The sequence below is a fragment of the Pseudorasbora parva genome, chromosome 20 (genome assembly GCF_024679245.1).
Source record: "Pseudorasbora parva isolate DD20220531a chromosome 20, ASM2467924v1, whole genome shotgun sequence".
Classification (NCBI taxonomy): Eukaryota; Metazoa; Chordata; class Actinopteri; order Cypriniformes; family Gobionidae; genus Pseudorasbora; species Pseudorasbora parva.
Window position 1 is genome coordinate 32723430 of NC_090191.1, and position 23037 is coordinate 32746466.

At 40.3% G+C, this 23037-nt stretch overlaps 2 protein-coding genes across 5 annotated transcripts in view; one reads left to right on the forward strand and one right to left on the reverse strand.

Annotated features, from left to right (window-relative positions):
- Positions 1-9207, reverse strand: part of lmo3 (LIM domain only 3) — a 44198-nt gene extending 34991 nt beyond the window's left edge. Inside the window, exons 1-2 of one of the 4 annotated variants that reach the window (XM_067428597.1) lie at positions 8723-9207; positions 710-923 (exon numbers count right to left, since the gene is read on the reverse strand). In XM_067428597.1, coding sequence (XP_067284698.1) covers positions 710-915 — 206 coding nt within the window. In that variant the 5' untranslated portion in view covers positions 916-923; positions 8723-9207. Of the gene's footprint in view, positions 1-709; positions 924-4247; positions 4734-5336; positions 5775-8344; positions 8576-8722 lie in introns of those variants that run through there. The other 3 variants (XM_067428595.1, XM_067428596.1, XM_067428594.1) reach the window with 3 other exon arrangements.
- arhgef39 (Rho guanine nucleotide exchange factor (GEF) 39) overlaps positions 852-23037 on the forward strand; it is a 167584-nt gene continuing 145398 nt past the window's right edge. The window contains exon 1 of the mRNA XM_067428589.1: positions 852-956. The gene's annotated coding sequence lies outside the window, so the exon portion shown is untranslated. The remainder of the gene's footprint in view (positions 957-23037) is intronic.

A 23037-nucleotide genomic window follows, 5' to 3' on the forward strand; every position in this document is an offset into this window, starting at 1 on the left:
ATTCTCTGGCTTTAAATCTACTTGAAAATAATTGAAATTGGTTTGATTGGATCAAACGTTAACTGTCTAAATATTTTATACATATTGTGCAGCCCTACAAATCAGTAGCTTATGCACTCTTTCCTTTTTAATCATAAGGAGATAACTAATTTTTAAGGATGACCAGATACCAAAGATGTTAGAGTCTGTTAGCCAAAAATGTATAGCAGACGTGGTGCTTTAAAACTAATGCATATTGGGGACATACATACATATATATAAAGTATGGAATTGAGAGGTTGGGTTTCTAAGGGAACCCTTCCATCAGTGGACAAAGGTAAGCTGATTGAACAAGAACCAGGGTGGTCTTGTGCTAAACAATGCCTTTCTATCAAGCCTCTGTGTGTTGATTGAATCCAACAAGTGAATCCATTGAAAACTCAGAGAAATGGGAGCAGTTTATAGGCTCATAAAGATCCCCTTTGAGCTCCTTTTCTATTATGAAGAGCAAAGGATATCTAACAGCATGGGAGAACTCTGGGTGTTAAGGGTGGCCATTAAAGCCAGTGTTAACAGCAATATGGCTTTATGTGGCACTTGCTTTGTTTGGGATTTGACATAAGGCCCTTGGAGAGGTCTCTTTTAAATGTGGTACACATTCAGCTGTTTTCAGTGACATGTCATGTATGGAGTGCATCTTATGATACAAATAGAGAGTTTTTCCTCTTACCGTAGGTAGTCTCTCCGACAGAGGATGAGGTTGGCTTTGGTGTACAGCGTGGAGCCCACCTCTCCGAGACGGCAGTCGCAGCAGGCGCACTTGAGGCAGTCTTCGTGCCAGTACTTGTCCAGGGCCTTCAGCAGGTAGCGGTCCTTGATTTTCCGGTTGCAGCCGGCACAGCCCTTTGGCTTGGTGTCCGGCTGGACGGAGAGCATTTGTATACCTGCGGAGAAAGGCAACAAGGGGCAACACGAAGGTGAGAACATGGTTCCTGGTTTACTTTTGAAGGTAAATCATGTGCTCTGCATTTCAGTCAAGAAATGAACACACACTTTTTAGTCAACAATAACAAGAAGCCAATGTTGCTAACATCCTCCTCTCCCCCCTCTTTAGGGGAGGGGCCAAAGCTTGCCCCAGAGCAGGCATTGTGTAGCCCTTTACAGGGCGTGAAAAGGCTTTGTTGGGTAGAGAGGGAACAATGTGGGCTCATGCTGAAGGCCTGTGATTAGTATTCTCCTTCCATACAGAGAAAGTAAGCTGTACCCCGCTCCCCCCACGCCAACACTACGGCCTCTCTTTTTGCCCCGGCCCAAAAAGTTTCTGTCCTACATTTTTACAAGTACGTCTGTTTCCGTACCGTTGTCCTGCCTCCGAGACGATCCCCATTTCTCACCTTGTGCAGGAGAAGCTGTCAAAGCCATAGATTCCACCTAATGTATATGCTGCTCGTGGAGGGGGGTGAGAGCGCGAGCAGTGAGAAATTGCGAACTTTGAGTGAGAGGGTCACTGAGAGATTTCTCAGCTGTGGTAAATTGAGTGTCTCTGTCTGAATTGAGGACCTCCCTCGGGATAGTTATAATGCGCTCTTCGCCGCGATGCGTTGTCCGGGCAATCTCACTGAAATACATTCATAGAGGAATATGAGATTAAAAAGCCTTGTTTGGAATTCATGAATCTCTCTTGACAAGAAAAGTTTGTCAAACATTTGGCGTAACATTTAGGATATTTTTGGTACATTTCCCAAATATTACAGTTCTGACATAATTTGCTCACCCTCATGTCATTACAAACTTGTTTGACAACTTAATTTTATGGATAAAACATTTGCAATGGAAGTGAATCAAGGCTTTCAATCCCGAGCGTCGTCGTTTGCGTTCTACAGATGAGAGAAGTCGTGTGGGTTTGGAATGACAAGAGGGTGAGTAAATGTTGACATTTATTTTTGGATACTCTATCCCTTTAAATAATCTTGCATGTCAACGCATTTGGAAACCATTAAGACTCTGCCCTACCTAACAGAGAGAGAGTTTGCCGCTTCCTTTTTTTTTAACCATGTGGCCTTGACAATAATTACTTTCAAAAATGATTTGCCAAAAGTGTGGCAGTTGGCCCTCACAGAAAATAAACAAGACAGTGCACCAATTAGTAAGACTGAGGACAGGTGTGAAATTGTTTCAATTCAACTGAGCATTACAATGCAGGGAAAGGAACAGCAGGTAGCCGATCCCTCTAGGGTCATAATTATAGCCTAGAGCAAATATCTGATGCAGTACCATAGGCTTAGACTGTGAACAACTTCTTTCTGCTGTAGGACCATGCTCGTTAAGATGTAGGAACATTCAATAAAAACGAAGCAAGGGATAATGATGATTCCTTCGACCTCACTGGCGTTTTTATGGCGCTTTATTTTTAGTTTATTCAATGGAGAGGGCTTGATGAGGGGAAAACAGCAAGGAGGCACATCAGACAGGTAGCACCGCCACACTGTTTGTCCCATTGTGTTTAAGCTGTTGAGCTTTTAATTGGCTGGATTGGATTGTAAGAGGAGCACACGGCTGATTTCCTCTGCTATGCATCCTTGTTCTGTCCCACTCATCCGCACCGTCCCAACTCGCCTGGTTAACACAACAAAGTCACCGCCTCTCATTACCAAGCCAAAGAAGTTAGAGTTTCGACTCCCCTCTGTCCGCAATCATGGCTGGTCCCAAATGAATCGATTGTGGCACAAATTAACTAGCCCTTCTATTCAAAAGCCTGGATGCCCAATTCCATTTTCTCTAATGGGAGTGTGAGAGGTGCATGGCCTCATCGATTTTCCTATATCAAACGGTGAACAAAAGTTTCATCTAACTCACTGGAATTGCCATTTGAAAAAATACAGACGCTGAATGTTTTTCTGAATGTTGTCAACTCTGATAGCGTTTCCTGCACTAATGTTCTATTAATCTCCAACGTGACCACTTCCGATTCCTGAACGCATGACTCTTATGAAGCGGTTATTTTTTTGTGAATCAGAATTGTAAGCTACAGAGCGACCAGCATAGCCTGAACCCAGAACGAATGACTCTTATGAGTCGGTTCTTTTTAGTGAATCAAAAACATGCAGTGCAACCTGTGTAGGTCGAGTCCTAAATGACTCTTATGAATCGGCTCTTTTAGCGATTCTAACACACTTTTGAATGAGTACGAGCTGTTATTGGACGCCTGATTGGACCGCAATTATTATCATGTTTGCCTCGAAAAAATGAACCAAAAGTAGGCTATGTTACTGTATTATACGGTTGGTGAGACAAAACAGTGTCACTACTGAATGTCATGCTACATTTAAAAGAGAGCCTACGCATTATCCTATGAGTTATAAACAGTGGCATTGCTATTTTATATAAAAAAATAAACCAATACTTCAATGTGGTGACATATTTCATAATGTATATGAATAGGACCAATTATTAGATCCCATTATACCGCCTCTGTGAAGTCTATGAAAAGTCATTCGCCTGTGTAAACGCATCTTTTGAAAGAACTACATGCATTTGATATCGTTCTGCTGAAATCTGCATGGTTTGGGAATATGGCTGAGGGCAGTAGTAGCCTAAATGCAAAAAGAATCGCAGTTTCTTACGAAATATTTCTTCCTCAAGAGTAGAAAAAGAATCATTAATGGAACCGTTAAGGGTTTGGAATCGTTACACGCAATCGACTTCACAACTAAAATCGTTATGCTCATCCCTATAGGCTGGGACATGGGTGTCTGTTTTGTCTTTGCTCGCTCACTCAGATCTTTCATTATGTCCCGTTCGCATGGTGATACGATGCTCTTTGTGCGCTTCACTGTTCGCAGATACTGATGGGGAAATTTCAGGCTAGACTTGGCAAACACCAAGCGCAAAGTACCAATTTGATTTCACATCACAGCTGCGCGAGCCGGAGATGCTGACATTTCACCCTCTTATCAGTTTAATTACTGTTGCCATGGCAGCGTAGTGCACTGAAAAGGCCAATAAGATTTGCAGCTTGCAAAACGACGAAATGAAACCGTTAACGTGTTAGAAACGATGATATGCAACGGCACACCATATTAACGTTATTTACAATTGTAAATAATTCACACACGGGGGGGAATTGAGAAAATGCGTCGCTTCGGTCAAATGCAGCTGTATGGGGTTAGACAAAACTGCCTCTATACGCATAGAAACATCCCAACTACTCAGCCACACATTTAAACACAACACACTCACGTTGATATGATGCAAAACACAGCTCTTACCGAAACTTTTCTCCCTTTTCTGCATTGGTTGACCCGCTTCGGCTCCCAGAAACACCATGCAACAAGACGAGGCGCGAGCCAAAGATGCGCGTGAAGTGAGCAGCTGTATGCGCGCGAGGGTGCTTCGCTTTTGTTACAAGTAACAATCCACCTCGCTCCGCCGGAAAAGAGTGAAAACGTCGAAAACACCAATCAACAAAACACGGGAGGGGAAAAAAGAACGAGCGAGCCGCTATCGCTCAGCGCCACACGCTGTTAAGACTCCGTTTGTCACAACAGTGCTCGACTATGAAATTAGATCGACCAGCAGCCGTGGCGAGGCAAGTGGCGGCGAACAAATGACAGCGGATGACAAAGGCATATGCTTTACCCCTTCGCGCGCGCTGTAATCTTATAATCCTATCGTGCCTCTCGCTATTCGCCTATTTCAGCGCGCGTACAGTAAAAGGCACGAAGTTGGATGTATACAAGGGACAACAAACAGGAACTCGCATATACTGAAACGAAATCATATTCTGCCCAGCATTTACGAACTAGCCCACATTTGTTCTGATGCATGCCATATTTTTAGAATATAAAGACGAATTCAACCTTGACTACATTACCAACACCTTTTGCAATTTCTTTCAAGCTTTAAAAAGTGCACTGAATCCTCCGACTTCATCATTTACAAACTTTAATGCCAATAATGATTATAATGCACATCCTATAGAGAATTATAGGCTATATCATACACCCAGTGCCTGATGTCCTATAGAGTTAATATTGTCTATTTGTAATTTATATTTGATACATTTCAGACAGCTTGGAGGTATGATAAGCGTTGCAATGTGCTAAAAGAAGCATCATTTATTTTTGTCCATTTCTCTGCACGCTAACTTTGCTGGATCAGTTTATCAGAAATAATTTGAATCACATGCGCAAATGATCCGATTCATCTACGTGAGGCACACACACACGCGCGCACATACACACACTGCATTTTGTATTAAACATCAAAGACCACCAAAAGCAACCTCGGTTGATTAAGCAATTAGGTTCGCAGTGTATTTAGGACTAAAAAAGATTATTAAAGCACAACACACTCACCTTCTTGACCAAGTTATGCAGAAGGTTAACTTAGGATAGAGCACCGACTCCAACTCAATATTCCTCGCAGCAAAAGTTCACGAATCTGACATTGCACTGAGGATAAGAGTGATCTTCAGGTTGAAAATAATGAGGTCCACATGGATCATCTACGAGTAGTTGTTCGCACCAAAAGCTACAGGTGTTCTCGCGCGAGCCGTCATGTATTGAGTATTCTGAGAAGGCTCACAACAACTTGCCCATCAGTGAGTGAGGAACGAGGAATAGTGAAGCCTAGCTTTATTATCTTCAAACCCAATCCCTCACCAGTGAGACATTACACGAGGAGGAAAAGGTCATTCGGTTATTACCGACAGCCTGAGTAACGGAGCGCGCGCTCGCTAACACAAACTTAATGCTCACCTCTCTGAGACGCGCAAACATGTTATGAGCTCTGTACTACACGTTTAGACTAGCGCTCTCTCTCTCACTCTCTCTCTCTCTTTGTTTTCTCATCTTCAAGGTAGACAACAATTTCGTAGTGCCAGTGTTTTAGCAGAACCTGTCTAATTCATAAAACACTTAGGCAAAATTAATATATGCATACATGTGTCTGTCATTTTAACGTCAGCTTTTTGTGCACGAGCAACTGTTTTACCAGCAGCCCCTAAATGCAGGCAAATATACTCTAATAAATACATTTTTATGTAAGAATCTTAACTTTAACAAATAACTTTTTTACTCTGATATGTTAGAAAACCATCTAATGATGCTCCAGGAACCAGAAGCCCGTGTGCTGCTGATATGAAGAACCTATTTCACAAAAACTTTTTTAATCTTAAAAAGAAAAGTACATAGACACAAATGGTTCTTTATAGTGTGCTGATCAGAAGGAGCTTTAGCCAACTACAGAGGAACATTAGATACTCATTTCAAGAGTGTAAGAAAATATAGACTACATTACTGTTTACCATTGGACTTACAGCACCGCTGAGCACATCAAGTGCAGATCAGTTTTTAAATTTTGGTCTTATATGAAATCAACACACCTAATTAATTCAGTATTTAAGTGATTCATTTAATATTGCATAGGCTATGTAGATCAGACCAAATTAATCAGAGCTGTCTTGATGGATATAATCCAAAGCAATATTTTATAACCATTTTTTTTCTTATTTATCCATAAACTCAAATCAATAAGTACTTCTTTACCTGCACCAAACCAGAAATGGGTTATACTGGTTCATCATATTATATTGGATATCATTAAGCATGATCATTATTTTGAAAGACACATAAAACAAACTATAGTGTTGTTGGTGTAAAAGACTCAACTTGTACTCATTACGCAGATTATTTATTTTTCTGTCCTTAAGCCAAGATCTTCTCAGGTTACTCCTCAGTTAGAAATGACTGATCCAAAGGAAACATTTTTTTGGCTTCAACAGTTATTCACAGAAGAAATAAAAAAAATATTAAAAAAATAAATAGCAAAGTGTAGAGCTGTAAAGGAAGCTGTCAGTTTTATCGGTAATCACTAATCGCACATTTAAAAATACGCTTGATGATACCTATAAATGATACTGTAAAAATCTGACTTCTGAATAAAATATCTTGCAGATTGTGTGTGTGATCTCTTGTCTGAAAGTGTTGTACTGCATTGGTTTGTCTGCAGCCTCTTAGGCCTAAATCAAGCCGTATTACCCCAGGCCAAACAATGAACATTTTCCCTCATTGTACTTTCATGCTATGTGATCGCTTTGCACCTGCAAGATCAAAGTCCATGAATATCCAGACAAAAATTTAACTGTGTGTGTGTGTGTGTGTGTCGGAGAGAGAGAGAGCAATGCTATTTCACAGTTGCTTCTTCAGCCTGTGTTTCTATTCCTCACCCTTTGGTTACACCTGTTCGACTCTAATTAGCACTGCTTGATGCCCATGTTGCCGAGGTAGGATGAATCACAGGCCTTCAGTGCCACCTACCCTCCCTCCCCATACACACATACACACACAGAGTAAAGAAAACATAATCACACACTCACTGTACAGTTTATTTTCTGTCATGGCCAAAAGTAGTCATTTATCGTCAGACAAGTTTGGAAGTGACTAAACTGAGAATGTGGAGAGGACAGAGAACTGACGGTAACAGAGTTGAGTAGTGGTAAGATTGTGGCCCCATGCCAATCACTCTCTGCCTAAAATACAGCAGTAATGAGATGGGTCATAAAATGCTCCTCGCTTCCATTATGAGTGATGAGATGCATTAAAGCTGACAGGGTATTACCTGCCAGTAATTAGGTTTTGTCATGGATTGAATTATTTCAAAGCGGGCTATCTTGGTAATCATGCAATTTGCGGGGGAGACGGTTTAAGCTGAGTAAAAGGGAGAGAGAGAGAGAGAGAGAGAGAGAGAGAGAGAGAGAGAGAGAGAGAGAGAGAGAGAAGAGAGAGAGAGAGAGAGAGAGAGAGAGAGAGAGAGAGAGCAAAAGAAGGGGACGCTGTAACCCCTTCTTCTTTCTCTACCCTCCCGCCACCACTTCATCTCACGCATTATCACGTCAATTATTCACCGAAGATATCTGAATTATTGGGGGTGATGAGCTAGAGAGTGCCATCATCAGACTGTGCCGCGCGAGGTGAACACAGCCTTCCGTCACTTTACGTGACGCTCGCGCGAAACAGTCCAGCACGCAGCCCTCGTGGAGGGAAGCGCGCGCATTCTTGGCGAACGGACGTCGTTAAAATGAAGAGCTGCTTATTATTTCACTTCACTCGCTCTCTCTCTCTCTCGCTCACGCTCCCCCTTTTTCTCTCTCTCTCTCTTTCACACACACAGACTTGCGATATAGCGTCAGCAAAGAGAGGGATATCCGACAGACGACCACCCCTCTTCATCCGAGCGCGAGGAATGCAGGTTCGTTTTTGTGGTAGAAATGAAAGCGGGAGTTAATTACCAGGCTTCACAAGGGAGGAAAATCTTTTTCGGGGAGGATTGGAGTAAAAAAAAAGATATTTCCTGGTACTCTTACCCTGGTTTAAGCTTCCTTTGAGCATCTCCAGCGACCATTCATTTCACGGAAGCTTCAACTTAATCCCAGTTTTAAACCGCTGCTAGTAATGTACAGAGAATCTAATGCTCTCGCGCACCCACCACAGTCACTCACAATGCAATAGATGTAACTGACTCTCGCTAACTCTTCGCTTCCTTATTTAGGAGAGGAAACAAAGTAGTTGGAAATTCTCCAGAAATCCTTTATCCTAACACCCTTAATTAGAACAAAAGACCATCACCAATTAGTTCCGGTTTAGAGTCAAATTAAAACACTGCACGCTTCCAAGCTGCTTAATGAGGCTGCAGATCAGAATATGTTTGTGGAGAAAAAAAATCTGATTGAAAGATACTGTACCGAGGAAAAGTTGCAGATTAAGACGAGATGGTAGTTCAAATATAGCCGGTTCCCTTGTCAAGTTCCAGGCGAGCGGGTTAAAAACGTGCAGCCCGCCTCAGTGCAACTCCTCCTCGCTCCCGCTCTAAAAAGATTCCCCTCCTTCTCCCCACAATGGCTGTTTCTTCGCTCGTGGTCTCGTTCCCTCCCTGGCAGCAAAGCAAAACAGACCTGAGCCGGCCCGCACGTCTCCTCGCCTATTTAAGCACCTTCACCAGGTCCCTAGTTAGCAGCACACTCCAGCTCATCCAAGAAGCTGACAAGCACCGTTAGGGAAGGCAGCGCATGTTGCTCTAATGGACCTCATTAAGTTCTACTTACAGATGTTCTCTTAACATAATTGATCTGCAGCGAGTTGAGAGGACGGCAACCTATTCCCTAGCCCCCAATTATGGCCCGGTAATTAGATCCCCAACCTCCAGTTCTCCACATTCACCCTTCTAACATTCCGAAATATCAAAGTATCTCTTTCTCTCAAAGCAAACCTTCCTGCCTCCCCCACCACCTAACCTTCGTTTCTCCACCTCCTTTGCTCCCTCCCCTCCCTAAGACTCCATTCCTCTGACAGTATTGACAGTCAGATCTGCTAACCTTTGTAGTGAAGCCAGACTTAGTAGTGCACTCACTCCAATTGACAGAGCTCAGTCTAGCTTTTTTTCCCCTCTCGTTTTTTTGCGCTCTCTCTCTCTCTCTCTCTCTCTCTCTCTCTCTCTCTCTCTCTCTCTCTCTCTCTCTCTCTCTTTCTCTCTCTCTCTCTCTCTCTCTCTCTCTCGTTCTCCTTTTCTCTCCCTGCTGAAATACCCAGGGAAAGAGTGAAGGATGCAGCCTGAGAGACACATGGAGGGGGGAGACGGATGGATAAAAAACAAGTTTGCACTTTTTGATAAAAGGTTGTAATGATAATATCTGTCAGGGGGAGGAAATCTTTTTCGCACAATGCCTTTTTCTCTTTAATAATTTTGCTGATGGTGAATGTGAGTGTAGAAGGGAGAGGCAGGTGGTGTGAACGGTGAGCAGAGATGGTGCAGCGTTTATAATGCCAATCAGAGCCACTCCCTCCACCCCGCTTAATTATCTGCCGTGCTAAAGCACAGAGCTCTTCATAGAAATGAGAATGTCATGCTTACGCACTTAAAAGAGGAGACTGTTTCGTCACACACGGAGAGGAGGAAGCTGGGGCGGGTGCGCCTGGTGCCTGTCATCTGCGTAAATTTTTCTAGATCATGTACAGCCTGTGATGTGAACTTGACATGACCGCGTAGGCAAGCGAAGCTTTGCGAGAGCGCAAACATGGCAATATGTGATTTTTGTTTTCTTTTGATGTTTTACAGGTGTTCGATTACAGTACAAAGTAAATGCATTTACTTCCATGACTTGCACTGTTTTAAGAGCCGATAAGCATTATTATGCACATTCATTGATTTATAGAAAGTATTGATTGTGATTTCAGCCATAAAGTGTGGTCACATTAGCAAAACTTTGCGGGCATAGTAGGTCCATTGTCTAATGTCAATAGTCTAGCGATGCATGAAGCACCACTTACTTAGAGGTCACTCCCAAATCAAGTATCTCAATGTTAAAAATTCATCCAACCCGAATCCGGAAAGAAAAAAAAGTGAAATTCCCAATTGCATAGATTCCTATTGAGATGACTGTATTTTGCTTGCAGAATTTCACTTTACAGAGGAAAATATAAGAGGCGCCTTTAGAAGGGCCCAGGCTGGAGGCATTGGCAGGGCCGTGCTAAGCATGGGGCGGGGCCCAGTGTGAGGTAGCAGAAGCAGGCCTCCCCTCCTCTCCTCCCGAAATGTGGAATTCAAGGTGTCACACACTGGCTATGTTTACATGCAACCAAATATTCCATTAGTAATCGGATTGACTGCTCAATCGGACAGAAAAGCCTTTGTGTAAACACCTTTTCTCGTTCCGATTGAATTTTCGAGTGGATTTAAATGGGTGGTTTATTTCTTTTCTAATCCAATTGAGAGGACATGTAAATACTTGATCGGACTGAAAACCAAACTGAAAGGACTGTTTATGTGCAATAACATAGAAATAGCTATTGAAATATTCCTGTTGAATAAAGTGTCATATAAAGCAACTAAACCTACAATCAACATCTGCAAAGTGGAGCTGAACAACGTCGCAATAGTCCTTGGTTCGGACTCATCCACAGGCGACTTGTTTTGGGCGTGGGGAGGGGCATTTTTACTGCGTGATAAATATAAGCAGCACAACAAAATGGTTCATATGCTCATTGTCTCCAATTATGATGAGAAATGGATAACTATTAAGTCTGCTGTTTAAAACAAATAAAGAACCAATGTTGTATAATAGTTATGTGCAAACAACAGGAAACTGCATATTTGGGCGTTTGTAAAAAAATCGGTTTGACGCTTGTGACATATAAACGTGCACATCAATCCAATCACTTGGTTTAGCGTTCATGTAAACACTAAATTCAGATTCATCAATCGGAATGAGTTTAGTCCGATTGAAACAAAAGTTTTAAAAAATTTAGCCGCTGTACATCTATTAACCTGTTTTCTGTTACTGGTTGACATTGATTTCCCCCACTTCAAACTGAAACAAAATTCGACGAAAAAATAATTTCCTGTGATAATACAAAGCACATGCATTTTTAATGAAGCAAGCACTGTTTGGTTATAATTGGTTGTTTTTTTGCTAAAAAACTGTCCACTGCATTCTAAAACTGTTGTTTCAGACTGTGTACCAGGGACAGGGTTTTATAACCCAGACTTAAAAGTGGTGGTTACCGAATTTCAATTCTACAAGTGTAAAACATTCCTTTAAAACTTGGTGCGATGATCTTGATTGGATGGTATGAATGATTATGATGGTTGCAATATTGGAGCCACAGGCGGGTCGCAGAGTTGAATTGGTTAAGTTATACCTTAAGGGGTGTCTTAATGTTAATACTTGTTTCCCGAAATGATCTTAGTTAAGAATACCTTCTGTCAGGTCATAAGTAGTAAGGTTGATATTTCGTAAGGTTGGTCTGGACCACTTTTAGCTATGCCTTATCTCTATTGAAAGTTCATTCTGAACACGGATGGTTGCAGTTTAACAGCCCCTACATAGGGTGAATAATCGATTTTTGAGCCATTAATAAACTAATTCAGCATGGATTCCATGGACAGCACAGACTAACATCACACTTTAGAAGGTATACCTTAAGTAACCTCCTAAGGTATAGTTTGTGGAACATGCCTAGAAATGGTATACCTTTAGTTAAGATATATCTTTAGAGTCTTTGGCGAAGGTAAACCCGAATAAGTTACCAGAACTCAAAAAAATTTAGGCAATCGATTGCCTCAAATTTTAAAAGTTGATTAACTTAAAAGTCACAATTTTCTAGAACTTAAAAGGTTGGATTACCTGCTACTTATACCTTTTGATAACAGTTAAATTAAAGTGCTCATTTAGCTCAACTCAAATATTTGCAGTTAATATGACTTACCCTTTTCTGTTAAGGTAACTCAATTATTATACCAAAGTTTTGAGTTTTCACAGAACGTTAAAAATTAAGTACACAACCACACCATTTTATGTTAACAAAACTCAATTTGTATTGGTTTGGGTTGTCATTGTTTAACCATGCTGGGTACTACCAATCAAAACTTCCCCATGGGTCTCAACATGCATGAATTATGACTCATTTTCATTGATTCTTACCATTTATTTTTACTTTAGCTATTTTTTTCTGATGTTTTTGTAGCTTGTTTTATGCTCAGAGTTGATGTGTTTATCAGAATATATATATATATATATATAATTTTTATTTTTATTTATTTTTTGTCACCATTGTAGAGATTCATACGCAGATTCTTGATGTCTGTGTGTGTCTAACTAGGTTCTAGATTTAGACTTTTTGTGCACATGAAAAATAAATAAATAAATTGTTCAATTACCACAACAGTGAAGGATCTTATGGCTATTATTATTAATACTTCAAAACTATTAATAACCACTTTGACAATCAAAGCATTAGACTCTGCATGAGATCAAGGATTCTGCAAGTACAAGATGATATTATCATCAACAATGAAAAACAACATCACTTGATGATATTTTCTCCTGACTTTTAGTTCCTTAGCAAATGTGTCTCACAAACACAAAGCAGCCAGAGAACTACTAATATTACACAGTCAAGGGTCAAGAGCCCAACTAAAGCAAACACTTATCTCCATCATGGTGACTTCCAACAAAACTATTATTTTTATTAAAACAGAAATAAAGTCAATCTGGTTAGTTATAAGTTAGTTCACATATTATTGTTAGGTTTAGTAACTTACACATTTTTACTTACCGAATTTAAGATTGCACACAATGAAAAAGTCTCCATCTTAGTTTGAATCATCAACGGACGAGGCGAAAAGGACCGCCTTTTGTAAATGTCCTCCAATCAGTGAATTAGTTCTCTTGTTGCCAGACAGAACTCCTTGCATGGCCAATCACATCAAAGCAAGACCAAAATTAGCTATTTTAATTATTTATGATTTTGAGTTCATACAACTTGAAATCTTAAGTTTATGTATTTTATTCTTAGCATGTAATTACTTAATTATATTAAGTTTTATTTCATTTATGTTTTTAAGTTATGCTTATTCACAAAAAAGTTTATGTATTTCATTCTTAGCATGTAATTACTTAATTCTATTAAGTCATATTTAATTTGTTTTTAAGTTATGCTTACTTATTCACAAAAAATGTTCAATTTAATCAAAAAATATTAGTTAAAATTACTTAAAAGGAAGACCATGTTACACCAACTTGAAAAATTAAGGTAGTAGAACTTTTTCTAAAACTTTGAGTATACACTACTTAATCTATTTAATTAATTTGAACGTTCAGGTTGGGAAATGCATTTTTACTATGCATTGCTTGCAGTGAAAATATAGCATGTGTTAGTGTTTAGGTTCCCTGCTGTTTGTTGTTTTGTATTCTTCTTTTAGTGGCTTAGCTGTAGCCCCATTGAGATTGTAAAGTGTGCACCTTTATATTCATCCAGCACATGCATCACATTTTCCAAACTAAGTTACCCACACTGTACTTACGCAATCTAGCAAGCAATGTAGTACAGATTCACACATAATTCCACACACTTTTCTAGAGTTCTCTGCTCCCAGCAGACACAAAGGGACACGTGTGACTTTGCACTAACGACCACAAGAACCTCTCCTTAAAGAGATACCCGGTAATTGCTTCAAGTAGGTGACCCTCAACTAAAGGGGCAAGGCCAGGGATGCCTAGTTTTTAATGACAACTTTCATACTACCAACCTCGCTTTCTCTGCCCCAAAGACCAATTTTAGTTTTTGGCTGAGAGACAACTAAAGTGAAAAATAGAGACTCCTTTAGCAAAGTCTGAAGAATCACCTTTAGTAATGGACCTAAGGCGACACTTTTGAAGTTAAAGAATACCAAAACCATGAGGTACTGGCCTATCCTATTGTTGCTGTGGGAATCAATAGAGATTACTAAATTCAACCAGCAACTAATTTGTTAAGGCCAGTCTGAGAACTAGAAGGAATGTGTTCCTGCCTACCTGAAGGCCTCTTGTGAGTAGGTAGGTCTGCAGAGAGATCAGATAATTTTAATGTGCAACTACCTTTCATATTCAGGATGATTTTATGGACTTTGAGGTTCTACCTGAGAGCTAGAGGAAGTGTGTTCCTGCCTACCCGAAGGCCTGTTGTGAGTTGGTAGGTCTGCAGAGAGATCAGATCTTTTTAATGTCCAACTACCTTTCATTTTCAGGATGATTTTATGGACTTTGAGGTTCTATGCTCATATATGCCTTACTGATTTGTGATGTTTACTTTTATAGTCAATATGTTTAGAATAAATTTCTCTTTTTTGCATACATTTATGACAACATAGAGTAGACCATTAAATTAATTAGACCATTACTTTTTTGTTGACTGCCTCTGCAATCCATATATAATTGCTTTGAGATATATTAAAGCATTTGCAGCTAATAAAGTGCTATGATTTTTATTTTTTTGCATCAAACAAATATGCTTTATCTGCCAGTTAAGCAAACTGCTACATTTTTTATTTATTAGTATTTGTTCATTTTTAAATTGAACTTTATATTTGTGCAGGAATTGTTGACTGCCCTTTCACAGAATGTGCTTTGGTTATTTCATAAGAATCAAAGAAAGATCCCGCAATTTGACACTTGAACTTCTGGAGTTTTGGAGGTCACTTTAATGCTTTCCAATTAAATCTTCCATCACAATGGAGCCTTTACAGTCAATAAACCAGTCCGTGCCTTTTGAGTATTAGGCCACACGCTAACACACACATTTTCAAAACCACAAGAAGATGAGCCATTGAATAATATTTCTACAAGCCTTTAATGATAACCTTGAGCAATACTGGTACCTGCTACATAATATCTATTGATTCTATCCAGCATGATTTCCTTGAGTAGCTCGGTTGAAATGACTTGTGTGTTTGGAACTAAGCATTTCAAACAGACTGCTGTATACCTCTGCGGCAATCAATCAGCCTTAATCCAAAACCAATTTACTCCGCCTGAAGAGGAAAATATCTTTTAATCTCTTGCCGACAATCCCTGATTGCAGTGCTGAGCATCAGTTGACAGTAAAATGGAGGCTCGCTTGTGATAGAACCTCTAGTTTATGTACTACACAAAACAGTCTTTAACAAGACTTGTTATATACACACTATAGCAAAGAGATGCCATGAATTGCAGTATAAATGTCTTTTCATTCTGCTCAGAAACAGTGAAGTTATCGGTGTATATGTGTTAGGGTCAGTTTTTTATACAGTCCAAGGTTTACCTTTGAAAACTCAAATAAATATTTAATTTCAAGCACAACTACTAGAGTGAAATAAACAAAAATAAAAAATAAACTCCTACCCAGCTGAATCATTTAACTATTCATCTACTAGGCGTTCTTTTTTCATAGACCTACATATAAAATTGCAATCTTTTAAATATTTATAACAGCTAGCACCAAGCCATCTGTCACAAGTTCATGTGCCCGATCCCGATGTCTATTGAGAGGGTAGATCTAGATATATTTTAAAGAATCTACATCTATTGAGTACGCTAAACCTCAAATTCTGTTTCCTTGTGATTGTGACTGTTACTGCCATGACTGTTTTTGTTTACTCAGAGTAAACTGTCAAATCTTCATGTATGCATGCCAATTGGAAGTTTGCCTTTATAATAAAATGAATTGTTGCATCAAAGCCCACAATAGTGTAAAACAGAGGCTAAGGTGCAGTCAGTCCCTTTTTGGCCAGTCAAAGGTTGTCTTAATCACTTCGGCTTTGTCTTGATTGCAAATAAAAGGAGTCCAAAAAATATGTAAGCAACTTCATCTTGCTGAAGAATGACTCCAGAGGCCCAGGAACAAAACCAGACATCTTGTTGTGAAGTTTTGGTGTTGCTGATGCTGTTTTGGAGGCTGGGGGGTTGATCTCAGAGTCTGTCAGCCAGTTAGATGAGGCTCTGATTTTCATCTGCGTGTATATCTGGGAGCACTAATTGGCAAGATGAAGCAATGATTGATGTCACTGATGTTCTCCTGCGCTCTTGCTGCAATTTTCCCACCCACACGCGTCAGTCAGTGTAATGACATGGTGTTGCTACCGTAAAAGTTGCCCTTTTACATTGATCTGAGATCAGCGCTGTGCCATTTCTTAAAATAATTAAGCCTGCGATTTAAGGAGGGGGAGCTAAACCTTGATCAGCACACGAGAGGCAATGACAAGACGGCCAATCCTCCATTTGCTTTGACGTTGTACAGTCCCTTTATTCGAAACATTGAAGGACATCACCTCTCTGTTCAGTGCCATTAGCCTCTAGCTCATTCTCTTCCCTATTGCTAATTGACTCAAAAACACACAAGGTGAGGTCCGTGGGATGAACTAAAAGCATGCACGGACGGGTCTTACAATGGCCTCATTTCAAAAATGAAATGGAATGCGGTAAGCTTTGGTTCGCTTTTCAAAACATACTTACCGTGAAATTAATTTTCTGCACATCAATAGGTGGCATTCTAAGCACCTACACATTGTTGTTTGAAAGAGAAACATTAACCTTCACCTTCAGTGAGGGCTACGGATTTGGTAAGTTCCAAAACTCATAAACTTAAAACACGAGAGAGATAGTCAAAGCATTACACTTATTTCCATGCTATTCTCAAAGTAAGGCCACGTGAGCAAGGTTGAAAGGAAAATCAGCTGGCTTTTAGATGTCATTATTTGACTAATATTTTGGACCCCTCCGGCAAATCTCTCTCATAGAGCCATGACTAACTTTTCAACCTATTTTCTAGAATGCAAGTCGGAGGAGTATTAAAAAAAGGATTTAAAGACGATTGCCTCCGCTTTGCTATGATCGATCCTTGGAGAACAACGTTCCATCATGCAGAGGGGGGCCTGAACTGCAGACGACAGCTAATTAAGATGGCTAATCGCCACATTTCACAGTGGCTAGAGCAACTGTCACTCTTTACGATCCACTCGATGGCTGTTGCACAAGTGCGTGACATCATTAAACAGCGTCAAATATCCACAGAAGGTCCTGTGTGTGAACGTGTACTTCCCTGGAATGCAATATGCAGAAGTGCTAGCACCATATCCCATGATCCCATGGGAGGTGAGGAACTATCAGATACAAAGTGATAAAAAAATGGCGGAGCCATGTGACTCTTTTTATCATAATCATGTGCAGTACCTAGTACGAAAGGCAAAGATTATTATAAATATCCGGCAGACTCGTATGACGCCCCTTTCCCCCGTTTTTTTAGAATTTGGTTTCTCATGTCACAACCCCTGTGAGCTTGATGGGAATGTGTTCTGGCATAAAGCTGCAAATTAGGCGTGTAGTTCAAGCTTCTTTTGGTGGTTCAAAGCCATCCAGGATTGAGGCTTTTTCCCCTGATTCATATGGTACACAGCGACAAAAACGGGGTTGATGTACAAGCAAACTGAGAGCCTTTACATCTCACTCCTGTCTCTACGTCTCGCGCCGTTTCCTTTTTTTCAGGTCTTTCCATGTTTTTGTGTAGGAATGTGCGAGTCCCTTCCTTCATGTTTTAATTGGCTGCTCTCTTTGCACGTCAGGGGACCCGGTGGAATAGTTACTAATCCTCCAGCGACGATCAGACCGGATCCCTATCTCGGGAGGGTGCAGGAAGGCGTTTCAAACTCCCTCCTCTCGTGTCGCATCCCATTGTAGTTCAGATTGCTCTGACGCCATCTTCACAGTATCCCATTCCCTTCTTCAAATGTGCTGAATTATCACTTGTAAAAACAAGTGGAGCGAATGTATGTGTGGCTTTTTCAGGAAATGCAAAGGTTTTAATGGCAGATGAACCAAAAGAAACACCAAAAACAGAGTTTAGTGTTTTGAGACTGTACATCCCAGGTAGTTCAAGGCCCATTATTTTCCAATATGAGGCTGTCTGTCTTTGCAGAGACTCTTTTGCCATGATAGGAGAAGCAATATTGAAAATGGAAGTGGATGCGCAACTGAGCTGAGGCATTGGGCCCACCAAATTGAAGGCAGGAGACAGAGGCCTATGAGCCGGCGTCTCATCAAATGGCTCATGAGGCCTTACTTTTCCTTTTTTTTTACTAAAGCGATTTGCGCATCCTCTGTGCAGAGATGAACACCACCCTGGCTAAGCCCTGACGAGTGCTTATAAGAGAAAACTGTTTGGGAGTGATTTCCCATCTGGATTCAGCTCGGATAAGCAGTTTTAAATTGCAGTAGGACTTATACCATTGACTACATTACCGAGTCCGCCAGGCCACGATATTGCATCACTTGCTCATTGTCTGATCTCAGAATACAGCTAAGGTTAAAAAAAATAAGGCTGGCAAGAAATGGATGTACCCGTTTCAAAAGAGCACAAAGTATATCACAAACTCACAGTTCTTGCAGGCGAGGTTCTCTATATTTGGTAGATTGAAACATTCAATGAAAGTGGCATAATCATAAAAGATCTGATTGATCTTTTTACTTTGGGAATGTCATGTATTGAAGCCACTGCAATGTTCTTTCGGTTTTTGGTTCTTTCATATCCTAGCAGAGTGAGTGATATTCTCAAATGCATTCATGAGGGAGAGAGAAGGAGACGTTTATGATCAGCTAGGGACTAAGTGTTCTTTCTGGCAATTTTTTAAAAGTCGAATGTCGATCTGTTGAGATTATGAATGTGTTCCAGAAAAGAAAACTCCTGCAACTGAAAACATACAACATGAGTTTTTGATTCACTCCTCATATCATAGTCCCACACATTCTTTTTTGTTGGTGCTGTGTAAATAATAAAATATATGTAATTTAATTGAACGTAAACATTTATAGCATTTCTTAAACTAAGAATATTTAAAATGTTTGTATTTAATATTTAAATAATACTTAAAAACTAAAAAAGGGGGAGATGCCACCATAGTGTTTTATCTTTCTTCTTTCAATCTGTTATCTAACATAATTTTTTTTTTTCTGCTAGACCTTATGGGTTTAGTACTTCTGCAAACAATGTAGTGACCTACAACTGACAGATCTCTGTATTCATCCTCAGAGTATAGTGCTGTTGAATGTGAGCTAAAATGAAATATTTTGAACAACTTTTTACAATTTTATAGTTAGCAACCATAATTGTTTAGATTATGCATTGATATTAATATATTTTACCAAAAATAAATGGCATATGTATAGTGGATGACAAAAATGAATATTCTCATGAATAGAGGATTTGCCCTAGACTTGCCCCCTGAAAAGGTTTTTTATTATGTTTTTTTTTTTTTTTTTTAAATGTTTTACTTTTAGCTCCTTAATACAACATTAGAATATATTCTGAAAGTACATTTTACCCTATGGCGTGTAGACATAACTGGAGTCAGATCCGGGCATAGACTTATTCCACAGTGGAACATCCAACGTATTAATGCCTTGTGCAGTAGAAGACATATGATCGGCGTTTTTAAGTTCTTCAATCTCCATTTTGATGTGAAGGCCTGGCCCACTGTAAATGCAGTGCTGCTGACTCAGTTCCTTCCTTTTCGAGATTGTTTTTCTTGCTATTGCAACATTCTGTTAAAAACTGATTGGTTCAAACCTGCGCTTCTGAATACTGAAAGCCGCTACCATGAGTTGACATCAGGGTACATCGAGTGCTTGTTTGTGGGTCTCCAGTCTGTTTCCCTGAAATGAGTTCCATCCTTCTCCTCCAGTTCCTTGTGTCCTTCAGTCAAATGCATTCTCCTCCAAACACGACGTAATCTTCCCGTTTGTGAGGGCAATGCTCAACTACAAAAAGGGGTCGCCTCAAAATAATTGCTTCAAATAAATGAGCTCTTAAAGGTCCATTAGCCCAGCCTCTTCCTCAGCTAATAGCGTTCAGTGATATCAAAGATTGCTGGAAGGGGCCTTGCCACAGAACAGATGGGGCCATCCTCTCCTAGCTGTAAATGAGAATTCTGAATGGATCCCAGGCCTTCATCATTACCTGGGCCTCCTGATAAAAAGAAATCTAAACCTCTCCGATTATGTCACGCTTCACAAAAAGTAAATGCCCTTCACATGGTTCAGTCAATCGTTTTAGTGCATTTAGGTGTAATTGCATGCACAAGTGGTTGGAGAGGGGAGGGGGGACTAGAGAGGTTGCTATGAGAGTACCGGTGAAACAAAAAACAAAAAAGTTCATCACATTCAGAGAAATTCTGTCATCATTCACTTGTCACTCCACTTGTAACTCTGTTTAAAAAAAAAATTTAATTAAAAATTAAAAACATTCATACACTTACAAACAACTGGCGCTTTCAAGCATCAAAAAGGAAGCAGAAGCACCATAAATATATCAAATATGTTGTACATTTTATTTACTTAATTAACATTGAATGCACACTATATATATACGTAATACGTAAGGTATACGTGAGGTATACGTAATATTGTGTTGGTCTCCCTTTTGCTGCCAAAACAGCCTGACCCATCAAGGCATGGACTCCACCAGACCCCTGATGGTGTGGTGAGGCATCTGGCACCAATATGTTAGCTGCAGATCATTTAAGTCCTGTAAGTTGTGAGGTGGGGCCTTCATGGATCAGGCTTGTTTGTTCAGCACATCCCACAGATGCTCGATTGGATTGAGATCTGGGGAATTTGGAGGCCAAGTCAATGTCTCATTCCTGAACCATTTTTGCTTTGTGGCAGGATGCATTATCCTGCTGAAAGAGACGAAAGCCAACAGAGAATACTGTTTTCATGCAAGGATGTATATGTGGTCTGCAACAACGCTTTGTTTAGTGGTACACTACCAGTCAAAAGTTTGAGAATTGTAAGATTTTTTTAAAGAAGTCTCTTCTGCTCACCAAGGCTACACTTATGTTATTAAAAATACTCAAAATATCAGTAAGATTGTGAAATATTATTAAAATGTAAAATAACTTTTCTATATGGATATATTTTAAAATGTAATTTATTTCTGTGATACAAAGTTGAATTTTTAAATCACGACTCCAGTCTTCAGTGTCACATGATCCCTCAGTCCAATATGATGATTTACTGCTCAAGAAACATGAATGATTATTATCAATGTTATAGTGTCAATGTTATAATGTCACAGAAATAAATAGCATTTTAAAACATATTAAAATAGAAAAAAAATATTTTTAATTGCAAAAAATATTTCACCTAATAAAACTGTTTTTGCAGCCTAGAAATCTAGACGCACTAATCTAAAAATGGAATCTGCCGCGAGTGTCGTCTAGCAACTCTCAATACACATCTGAGATGTAAAAACCAAACTCTGGTCGGGCCAATCGCATCGTGTATAGAGTGGGTGGGTGGGGCTTAACATAATGATGGCAGAGTTGCGCTTGCGTGCCTCTTCTAGTAAACACAGAAACTGGCGAACGGCGGTCTTTTGAATCAGCTTTGACTGCGACTCTGGAAGACTTGGAGTTAAGCTTTTCTCTGAGAAAAGAACAAAGAACGACACTAAAGTCATTCTTAAGAAAGGAAGATGTGTTCTGAGTTTTGCCGACCGGATACGGCGAATGTTTAATCCATCAACTAGCTCTGCTTCACCTTTTTTGCTCTGGTTGGTTGTAGCGCTATCCAATTGCGTGCACGCTGTGCAGAGGGAGTTTGAAAGACAACCGTTTTTCCCGCTCCTCGGAATGAGCCCTGTCAGTGTTGAGTTTCCAGACCAAACATCTTGATGTGGGTCTGGCTTGTCTGGCTACTGTTTTTGTTGTTTTATGGATCAAATCAATGATGAGCAGAAGAGTCTTTTTTGAAAACCATTGAAAATAGTAATGTTTCAAACTTTTAACTGGCTGTGTACGTGTCAAAGTTACATTCACATGGATTGCAGGACCCAAGGTTTCCCATCAGAACATTGCCCAAAGCATCACACTGCCTCTGCCGGCCTGCCTTCTTTCCATAGTGTATCCTGGTGCCATGTGTTCCACAGGTAAGTGATATACACACGTTATTCATCAGACCTGGCCACCTTCTTCAATTGCTCTGTTGTCCAGTTCTAATGCTCACGTGCCCACTGTTGGTGCTTTCGGCTGTGAACAGGGGTCAGCATGAGCACCCTGAATCTTCTGTGGCTATGCAGCCCCAGACGCAACAAACTGTATTCTGACACCTTTCTGTCAGAACCAGCATTAACCTCTTGAGCAATATGAGCTACAGTAGCTCGTCTGTTTGATCGGACTACACAAGCCAGCCTTCACTCCCCACGCACATCAGTGAGCCTTGGCCGCCCATGACCCTGTCGCGGATCACCACTTATCCTTCCTTGAAGCACTTTTGATAGATACTGACCGCTGCAGACCGGGAACACCCCACTAGAGCTGCAGTTTTGGAGATGCTCTGACCCTGTCGTATACCCATCTCAATTTGGCTCTTGTCAAACTCACTCAAATCCTTATGATTGCCCATTTTCCATGCTTCTAACACATAAACTTTGAGGACAAAGTGTTCACTTGCCTAATACATCCCACCTACTAACAGGTGCTGTGATGAAAAGATAATCAGTGTAGTGGACAGCCCATTCCAGGGCACAGTTTATGGCCGGGCCCCTCTTTGCCCATAACAGTGGACAAAGTTTTGCTACATTTTGATTGGATCTTGTTGGACTAGCATAAACAAAAATGTCCAACGCCATCAGATAAAGAAGCTTGGACAACAGCCAGACACCTCTTTGAGGGCAAGAAGAAGACCTCTGGTACCAATCCCAGGACTTCTCATTG